Source organism: Marmota marmota, unplaced genomic scaffold, assembly GCF_001458135.2.
Source record: "Marmota marmota marmota unplaced genomic scaffold, marMar, whole genome shotgun sequence".
NCBI classification, from domain to species: Eukaryota; Metazoa; Chordata; class Mammalia; order Rodentia; family Sciuridae; genus Marmota; species Marmota marmota.
In genome coordinates, this window is record NW_026000119.1 from 5,763,721 (window position 1) to 5,774,052 (window position 10,332).

General features: G+C 34.3%; 1 protein-coding gene across 1 annotated transcript in view; it reads left to right on the forward strand.

The window, feature by feature from the left end:
• The window catches only part of Antxr2 (ANTXR cell adhesion molecule 2), a 135,206-nt gene extending 125,117 nt beyond the window's left edge, over positions 1-10,089 (forward strand). Inside the window, exon 17 of the mRNA XM_015499160.2 lies at positions 8,187-10,089. Within this exon, the coding sequence (XP_015354646.1) occupies positions 8,187-8,225 (39 nt within the window). The 3' untranslated portion in view covers positions 8,226-10,089. The remainder of the gene's footprint in view (positions 1-8,186) is intronic.
• The last annotated feature ends 243 nt before the right edge of the window (positions 10,090-10,332 follow it).

Below are 10,332 nucleotides of genomic sequence, written 5' to 3' on the forward strand. Positions count from 1 at the left end.
GTTCCCCTTGCCGGGCAACCAAAGCAACGGGTGAGTCCTGACCGGCCCTCAGCAGGACCCGGACCGAGAAGCAGTTTCCGTGGGCTCCTAGCCCCGGGCCAGGGAAGTTCCGGGAGCCGGAACTCGGCCGCTCCGTGCTCGGTGTAAGCTCCTATAAGGGTAGGCTCCAAGAAGCAGTCCCCGCAGGCTCAGTTCCGGGAGCCGGAATTCGGCCGCTTAGTGCTTGGTGTATGCTCTGATAGGAGCAGGGTCCAAGAAGCAACCTCCACAGGCTCTGCAGCCCTGGGCCAGGGCGGCGGCCGCCCCGCGCTCAGTGTTCGCTCCAATAAGATCAGGTTCTAAGAAGCCCCCAGGCACTGAACCCTAGCAATCTGTCTGCAAGCCGCAGGCGAATGGCAGCCTGAAATTACCTGTTCTATTAAGATTTTTTTTTGATTTGTAAATTTTAGTTATTTTTTTTTTCATTGAGCATTTTAGAAAGTTCCATTGTCTGGTTTCTCCATTGTTTCTGATAAAAAGTCAGCTGTTATCCTATTTCTGTTCCTCTGTATTTTGGCGGCTGTGGGGAAAAGGAACCAGAAGAGATGCATGGTTTTATGATATCTTCTGGTTTCCAAAAGTTTTATTATCTATTTCCTCATTTTCTATGTATTTATCCTGCTTGTGGTTCAGCAAGATTCTTTGATCTGTAAATTTATGTCTTCCATCTATTCTAGTAAGTTCATAACCATCATTTTCAACAATTTATTCTTTCCTTTACTTTCCATATGAAACACTGATTATTCACATGGCAGGCTATTAGATATTGTCCCACAAGTCACAGGATTTTTTAAATTTTTATTTTTCAATTTGAAAAATTTCTGAATCTGCAAGTTCAGTAAATCTTTATTCTACTCTACCTACTTTATACCCAATGCATCCAATATTACATTTTTCATTCTTAGTGTTTCCTTTTTCATTCTTACTTAGTTTATTATTTGGTTTCTATAGTCTCACTGAAATTTCCAATATATTTATGCATTTTACTCCTCTTTCTAACAAGATTTTTAAATAGTTTTAACATAGTTATTTTAAAGTCTTTGTCTATTAACTACAAAAACTAGGCTATCTTTATTCAATGTTCTTTCTGTTGATCATGATAGATATTTTCTTACTTCTTTGTGTGTGCCTTAATTTATGATTTTAGGTTGGACATTGTGAATTTAAAACTAAAATGGAGAAACTAACCTATATAATATTTACCTCCAGAAAAGCATATTCCACTTTCTTTGTCATGTTGATAATCTAAAGTTGAACTGAATCTGTGTCTTGTTGTAGTCTTACTTTTAATTAATTACTGGCTTCAATAATTTTGAGGGCAGGATCAAAAATTTTTGTTAGCAAACCCTTTTCTCTCCTTTCTTTTCAACTCATTTGTGAGATTTTTTTTTCATTTCTGCTTCATTTCTCTTTGTTCTATAACTACCACAATTTCCTCACCCCAACAAATAACTTTCAGTAACTTGGAGATCTTGTTTCCATATTGATCCCCTGCACACAACAGACTGGCCAATGCCTTGCACTCTGAGAAGACCCTATGAGCTGCAGAGGGATCCTTCTCAGTTCTTTTGCTACTTGTGGCAGGACTTGGATCTCACAGGATTGTTTTTCTCATTCCTTTTGCTATGTCCAAAACTTTCAGTGGTCTGCTTCTTTTCTCTTTAGGAAGATCCTCATCTGCTCTGGAGAAGGAAACAGTTTTCTCTCCTCTGGCCTCATAATTATGTGGAATTATATCTCAACTTCTAGCTTTCAACTGAGTACTTCTTTTCTCTCAAGAAAAGCCTCACACCATGGTGGGATCTCTCTCATCACTTTTTCTGCTAAATTCTGCTTTTGGTAGGCTTCTACCTTATTCTAAGTGAACAGTTGTAGGCATGTATTTTAATTAGGTAACTTTCCCCCCAAAGCAAAATATTTACATATTTGCATTTGGTAGCATATGACAAAACATACTGAAGTTATCTCACTTATATCCTTATTTGTTCCACTTTGTGCCATCTCTTTCCATTTTTGCCAACCAGTTTTGTTTTCAAGGCAATTATTACATTTTTCATTTCTTTTTAATATAAGCAATATTGGGCTGGGGATGTCGCTCAGTGGTAGAGTGCTTGCCTAGCATGCATGAGGCTCTTGTGTTTGATCTCTAGTAACACACACACACACACACACACACAAGTTAAAATTAAATATATACATAAATGTTGCATATACATAATTGATATTAAACCAGTATATATTTTCTAATGTAAAAGATAGTATAATGTGTATACTATGTGCACCACCTTGATAAATTAAATGATTCCTCTAGGAAATTGACCATCCTTTTATAAAGGTATATAGAGATCTTCCACATTCTTTCCAATAGCCTCATGTTAGTTATAGTATTCCTTTATCTACCTGGATCTTAATTCATTCATTCATTTCGTCCCTTACTGATGAACATTTGGGTTGCTTCTAAACTTGTTAATACTAGTAATGCTACAGTGTGTATAAATTATTTTGCTTTTTCTCTTGCTTTGAAATTGTATTTCTAAGCAATTTTTTGACTCCTGTTTTAAGACTTAGGAGATATTTGCATCCTAATTAGATTGGAAGGAAGTAAATCATTCCTATACTCCCTAGGATTTGTTTAATGAAAAAAATGTGAAGTAGCCAATATGAATTATTTTGATTATATCTCATATATCTAAATCTCATCTATCCTTTGGCCATCAACTCTTTAGTCTGACTTAAGATGAAGCGCAAAAGAATGTTTTGCCAACAATGATTTCCAGAGAACTGTCAAAATTACATCTTTATCTGCATCTAGAAATATCTAGACACTTTTCCTGTAGTTAATAACTTAGAATTATTAATTTCAAGTATCATTATGAGTTATGGCTTAAGTGTTTTGTTCATTACCAACTATATACTTAAATTTCAATAAATACTGAAGTCATAGATATTTGCAAAATTAATATTAACAATATGTGTAGAGTCACTAAAAGTTTGCAGGTGCCATGAAACAATGAAGAGATAATAAATAGATAAATAATTAGATAGATAAATATTTTAGGAAAACTCAGCAGTTCCCTTTATGAAATTTGCTAAATATCCCGCAGGTGCATGATCTGTTCTGTGACATGGGACACTTACAGGTTGAGCTTCCATTGGAAATGATTTATGAATTTCTATTTCAGCTCAAAATCTTGTCAGTTGACTTACAGCAAAGACTATCACAGACTCTATAAATAAAAAGGAAGAGAAGGGATAGTATGTGTCTTCTTGTAAGTTTTCAACATATGTTGCTTCAGCAATCTCCACTCAAAAAGCCTCTTGTGTTCTCAAGCGTCTCTTAAAAAAAATTGTTGTAGATGGTCACAATACCTTCATTTTGTTTATTTTTATGTGGTGCTGAGGATCAAACCCAGTTCCTCACACGTGTGAGGCAAGTGTTCTACCACTGAGCGACAACCCCTATCCCTCAAGTGTGTCTTTATAATAATGATTTCGAGGACCTTTGTGGCTAGGTCTATATGTATCATTGCTTTTGTGTACAATTTAAAATTTGAAACACTGTTTACTGTTGTACAGAACATGAAGGTTTAGTAACCTCCTCTTAGAAGTAGAGATACAAATAAATCAGCTCTCTGTGTTTGAAAAGTCTAAACTAAAGTGCAGTTGTTTGCTTCAGCTTGTCAATGGATATTTATGATGTGAGCATAATCCTATAACGGTTATAGCAGTGAAATACATCCTGTGCAGATAGCTAGTAAAGGAGCTCACAGGCATTAATGCCAGTGGAATTTTAATGCTCCAGAGATGGGAAACATGGCACTTTCTCTGGTTAGTGCTGTTCTTACTGACCACAGTAAAAATGAGGGAATAAAATCAGTTTTAAATACTGTAGCATAGTCGGGTCTGTATACTTAACCAACAGCAGACACCAGTTTCTACTGTTGTCTTGTTTTAATCTCTTGGTTTAGTTAACTGCAGAGTAAAAATGTATAACTAGTAAGGTATTAGTTATTGCTTGAAAAATCACTTAAATAAAGTAAAAGCTGACAGATTCTGATTCTGAGTTTCACCTTGTTATGATCAGTATTTTATTTGTGATCCATGCCTGGTACATTCTGTCCCTTCTCATAAGGAGGGAAAGTTTGTAATAGAGTAAGACTTCCACACATACCTCTGCTCTACGAGATGAATTATGAATGTAAATACATTTCCAGTTTGTAAAGAATCACTTTGTGCTTACTTTTTCCTAGAATGCAAACAAAATGAAGCTAAGTTTTATGTATTTAGACTCTCAGAATTTATGCTTTAGAAGAACTTTGGGGATTACATGAAGAATAGTATATTTCAACATTGACATTTTTAAACATTAAGTTCGTATTATTTGTGTAAGCTTAATTCAGATTAAGTTCAAACAAATCATGAATTACTGTTTGACATCTACAGAGTATCTCTTTATGTCCTACCAGAATAAGAAAAGGTTATGTAGAAAAGAAATCAATAGGGTCTTTTATTATTATTTTTTTAAAATAAGGCAGAAGTTGAGGCAATATTTTTGTTAGAGGTTTTTGATGTTAAGATGATTTTGCATAGTTTTTGTGGCTGGGAAAGTTGAGAATTAAGTAAGAAATTCATATTAGTTTATATTTACCTATAACAAGGCTACTTCTAAAGAAACTATTGAGAGGAAAAAAATATAACAAAACCTTATAAGAATAAAAGAGTAATAATCATGAGCTAAAGTCAAGGGATAGCCATACCAGAAAATATCCTATAAGGATAGCAAGTAATATTAAAACATGCTATAAAGATGATCTTCTGAAAGCCAAAGCCAAGACAAAAAGATTATGCTATATATTTGCCTTTATATAGCACAAATATAAGGGAAGCTCTTCAATTTTTTATATAATAAAAAGGAAGCATATGAGCTCACTAGTATTGATGATGTAGAGAGAAGTAATTCTAAAATTATCATTAATAAGTCGCTGAAGTATGAATATCTGTGCCATTAATTGAATGGAGAAATATATGCCCTAGATATTAGCTATTTAGTTAGAAAGTTTGATGTGGTATGAAAATTGAAGAGCTTCCCTTATATCCGTATTTAAATGTAATGAACTCCAGTATACACAAGGCTTACCTGTCCTTACATATATATACACAAACATGTTTTTAAAAATCAGGCAATGGTGATCTTGCCAGATGGTTGAACAGCCATTTCATGGAAGCTCCTAAAATTTTATACCACAAAAATAAAAATGCTGGTTGCATATTACAGAATTTTTAATGCCAACTATATATATTTATATAAAATGCTGTGTGGGTTATATTTTTTAGTAAATCTGCTGTGTACTCTTGAGTTGAACTTTACTGAGATGGGTCAACCAGGACATGAACTGTTAAGTACAACCCAGAGACAGATAAACGGATCCACCCCTGGGACACTGAGTGCTGAAAAGCTTTGATGCCATTAGCAGTTGGTGACAATCCTAAGAGTAGTCAATAGGTCTTGGGCTGACTTTTGAAAAAACATAAATGTTTGGAAAGGAATTCATTTTTGTTCATTGAATTTATTCTTTGAAAACTTATGATTTTCTTTAAATTCACAACTATGTGAATTTATAGAAAATATATAAAGTAGAGAGTAAGAATCCTGTAGTCCCACTAACCACAGCATGCTGTGTGTTGTCTGTTGTCTTCTACTTTTTAGATGTATATTGAATAATTATAATCATGTACATATGCAATTTGACATTTTTCTTTTCATTTACCATTTTCCTATATCTTTACAAAGTTTTCTACTTTAATGGCTGCAAAACATTGAGTCAGATAGATGACTCATAATTTATTCATTGAATTGTCGGGCAGAAAGAAATACAAATTGGCAGAATATATTTTTCACTTTTATAAAAATCCCAGGTAGGATTTTTTAATCTTGTCTAGCCATTTTATTGGGAAAAGTTCCCAAAATGTAATTACTGAGTCAAATAATGTAAGCTTTTTAAGGCCACTTTTACATACTTTGTTCACCCTATAATTTTTGCCAATTTGTGCTTCCACTAGCAAGGCACGAAGCTTCTTTTCTAACTAGGTAATGTGCTTTAAAAGGGAGGCAGTTTTATTCTTTTAAAGCCATACTTTTTATTAGACAAATAAAACAGTGCCATAGCAAGATCATAATACAATGTAAATTATTAATATATAAATGCTTTTTTATATGCTATCAAACATTTAAGTTGGTAAACTTTCCTATAATAATCTTGATTAGTATTAATTTGCCTAATTTATTTTTAATATATTGAGAAAGATAAACAGCTTAATCAGTTAATATCTGAATTATCATAATTTCTGAACTAATGCACTTTAAATGCACTTGGTTATAACCTAAACATGTAGTAAAATTCTATTTGTTGTGCCTACCTTTAATTTCTTTAAATATTTAAAAAATATTATAATAATTATATTATGCAATTTAACAATGATTTCATTGTTTCTAGGAGTGCTACATTCCTGAAGCAAAAGAATGGAATATATTTATAGTTCATTTTAAACTAGCAAAGTCTTAAGACATTAATTTAATTCAATTTTATATTGACAAAATGTTGTTCTAAGTTTATGAATTAATGATGATTAATTAATTAATTAATCATGATGCCAGATTCAGAGGGCCTAATTGAATAAGCAGTAGGGGTGCTGCTTAATGTATCACAATGTATTTGGATTTTACTCATAATTTAGATGCACGATTTTAAGTTAACAATATTATTTAGAAAATATACTGTATTCAAAATATAAAGAGAAAATTGAATTGATATTATTTTTCATATTAATAATGTAAAGAATTATAGTTGTGGCTTATAATATGTTACATGTTATATTATTCCCTGAACCCTAAGCCACCTAAATTCAGAGACAGTAAGGGGAAAGTAAGTAATAAAATTGGCAATTATGGTAATAATGTTGCCTCCAAAGTTATTTAGAGACAGATAATTTCATGGCTGCTTGCCTTTTAGCAAAAGCTAATAGAAATTCCTAACTCCATTTTTCCTTTATGCTTTTCTGTTTCTCCATAAGTTTCTGAAATTTCAAAATTTATGGAGCAGTCATGTTTGAAAGCAAAATGGACAAAAACCACACTTTTACATTTCAAGCTTTCTTCTTCAACAGTAGTTTTTTGTTCTTTTTGAATTTTGCCATGCTGTGGATACTTAAAACAAACTTACATTTAGAGGGGAAGAACTAGAAGGTCTAAAATCTGAAATGGTTTATGAACAGATGTTATAAGAAATAGAAAACTCTCAACAGGTTGATAATCCTGGTCCTAAACTGGAAAATGTTGTGCTGGCTTTTAGCCATTTTGAGGAACCAGAACATGGTTCATGGAGTGCCGTGGATCAGCAATGTCATACTAAAAGAGAGCAAAGGAAACAGATCCTTCATCACTGATTTGAAAATTTGTTTTCAAATAATTCTCAGATTCTTTACAATTATGTATGGAACAATATGTCTACACAACCTTCATTGAAAAGTTAAGAAGTTGGACTGGCAAATTCTCTTTTGAATAGTCCAAATAAATAGTTACTATTTGGAAAGAACACATCATGGCAGTGTGCAGCTGTGGTCAACAAAATTTGGTCAACAAAAATGGTCATGATCAAGAATAAGTCTATTGCAAAGGCTGACATAAAGTAGAATCACAAAGACAGCATCTCTTCCTATTCTCATGATTCCTTAATCTCTGTCTCTTGTGCTAAAATGTGCTCCTCGTGTATACATTTTAGAAAATCAAGTTACATAAGAAAGCATTTTAATTTTAATTCATTATTAGAAGCATATAGGGTGGCAGCTTTGATATTATGATAGCCATTGTAGTGGCGTTGTACTTCAGATGTCAGTAACAAAGTTAGAGTTCTGAAATGTTTTTCCATACAAATTTTATCATAGCATCAGTTAGGTGAAGTTACTGTGGAAAAGATTAATGAACCATCATGCTTTGACCCAAAGAAAAGAATGTATGACTTTGTGTCTCATGTGAACATTGCTGTTTCCTTGGGTAATCATTTGTTTTATTATGGTATGAAAACCTAGGTGTTCTTAAACTTCTTTATAATTGCTTCAATATTTCAATAAGGATTTCTTTTTTTCTTCAGGGCCGGTGCATAAACTTCTCCAGAGTTCCATTTCAGTAAAGGAAAGCAAGAAGACCAAGAAGGTACAAAGATGGCACATTTTCACATCCAACCAGATGAAAAAAGTCAAGTGCATTTCAGAAACTTTTGGAAGAGCAGCTTAATTTCTGTCCGTCAGGAAATGCTTTCTCAGCCTTCTGCTTTTTTTGCACCAAATATTTTCACTCACTCACTTGACTATCTACAAGGATGGGATTGATATAAAGAAGAATGTTAATCTGCACACTGTGGTTTATAAAAGTAACTTTATTTGAGTGTGTTGAAGAGGCAAAAGCAAAAAACAGCCACAATGTAAAGGTGATATCAAAACAGACCACAAAACCAGTAGCCATGATGGGTCTTTCATGGAGATAGGACCTTTTAACATGCAAACATGGCGCTTGTGTTTTTGTACGACAAAATCTGTAGCTACAGGCAGAGTATGAAATTTCCCACCAGGCTAAGCAAATATTGGAGTCCATTGCCTTATAGCTATGTCAGATCACAAAATCCTTCCAAGTCCCCTATCACAGTGTGCCTTACGGGAAGTTTCTGACTAGAAAATCTTGTCATTCTAACACTGAAAAGTGCACACGCATGACAAAAGATAGACAAGATGCCTCAAGGAATTGGTAGCAAGCAAGATTTTGCCCTTTAGTTTTTGAAGACACCTTTCTTTCATTATGCACTTGGGACAAGAAAATTAATAGAGCGTTATTCCACTGGAAGACAGCCTCTCACCAAAGATCTGGAGTGTAGTTTAAAGGCCTCGTGATTTGAGACTTTGTCCCTGAGACTGGTAGATTTCCTCCTTTTCCTGTGTTTAGGAGTACTAGTGCATAAAGCATTAATATCTGTAAACATACCTAGGAGTTTGTTTTGCTTTTAATTTAAAGGAAGCAGTAACCACAAAGCTTCTGCTCAGGGTTTTTTCTTCCTTCAAGTCTCCAAGGGCTCTTCAGCGTCACAAGCCAGCAACTCTCTTTGCATGAAAATTTCAAAGTTTAATTAATATAATTAAAGGCAACAGCAAGCAGCAGCCTGTGAAGATTTTGCTCATCTTTTTTATGCCTTTTGACATTGAATGACCTATTACTGTATGCACATTACTTGGATTTTGAGGAGCACTCTACTTTGGTTATGATTCAGTAGAGGAAAAAGACCTCCTTTCTGCAGTTTATAAATTAAATTTTCAGGAGGATTGCCATCAAAAAACATTGACAATGTATGTATTATAATTTTTTAGAAAAACCACCATCGTGTCACGTCGACGATGCCAGATTATGTTAGCGTGAGCAGAAACACTGTGGGGGAGGAAGAAGGCAGCAGCTGAAGAAAACAGCTCAAATGATCTAGTCACTTTCGATACTGTACTTCAGATGCGAAATGGATATTCGACTCGAAACCTGACAAAGCGCGCCGGCTTTGATGTGAACTGGTATAGACAATGACCAGTGGCCGGGTCAGTGGGATGTCTCTCTGTGAGCACAAAGGCTTATCAAATGACACTAAAAATAAGTTCAACAACCATCACATTGGAAGGGAGAAGGCGAACATTTCATGTTTGGCGGGCATATGAGTGCACAAGATGGAATGAACAATTTGGAGCATCCTGGTATAATTACCCCCATTGTGCTTTTAATGGAAATTTCAGAGGATGGGGAATGATTCTGTTGGTTGGTGTCCAGGTTTTTGGCACAGCTCCAAGAAACCTTATGTACACACACAAATATATGTATATGTACACACACATGCACACACATACATACACCCCACACTTATGTATTCTCTGGCTTGAATCTTTTGCTCAAGTTTATTTATGTCACTGGCTGGCTGGATCCAAAGTCATGTGTCCACATATTCATAAATAAAATTTTTATCTGTGCCTTTGTTATTCTTTTCTTTAAGTCCACATGAAGCTCATGCCTTCTTTGGTTGAATATAAAATTGTTCTAGTTAGTTTCAGGAATGGAATTGTATTCAGTTGTAAAATATCCAGTATGTTTAGAGATGATACTATTGGCAGAATCCATGGGTACCAGTGCAATATGGAAGCCTGACATAGGATTTCCAACCCTTTCTTCATGAGTTCTTGTACACCCTTGTTCTATGTTTGCATCTAAAACAA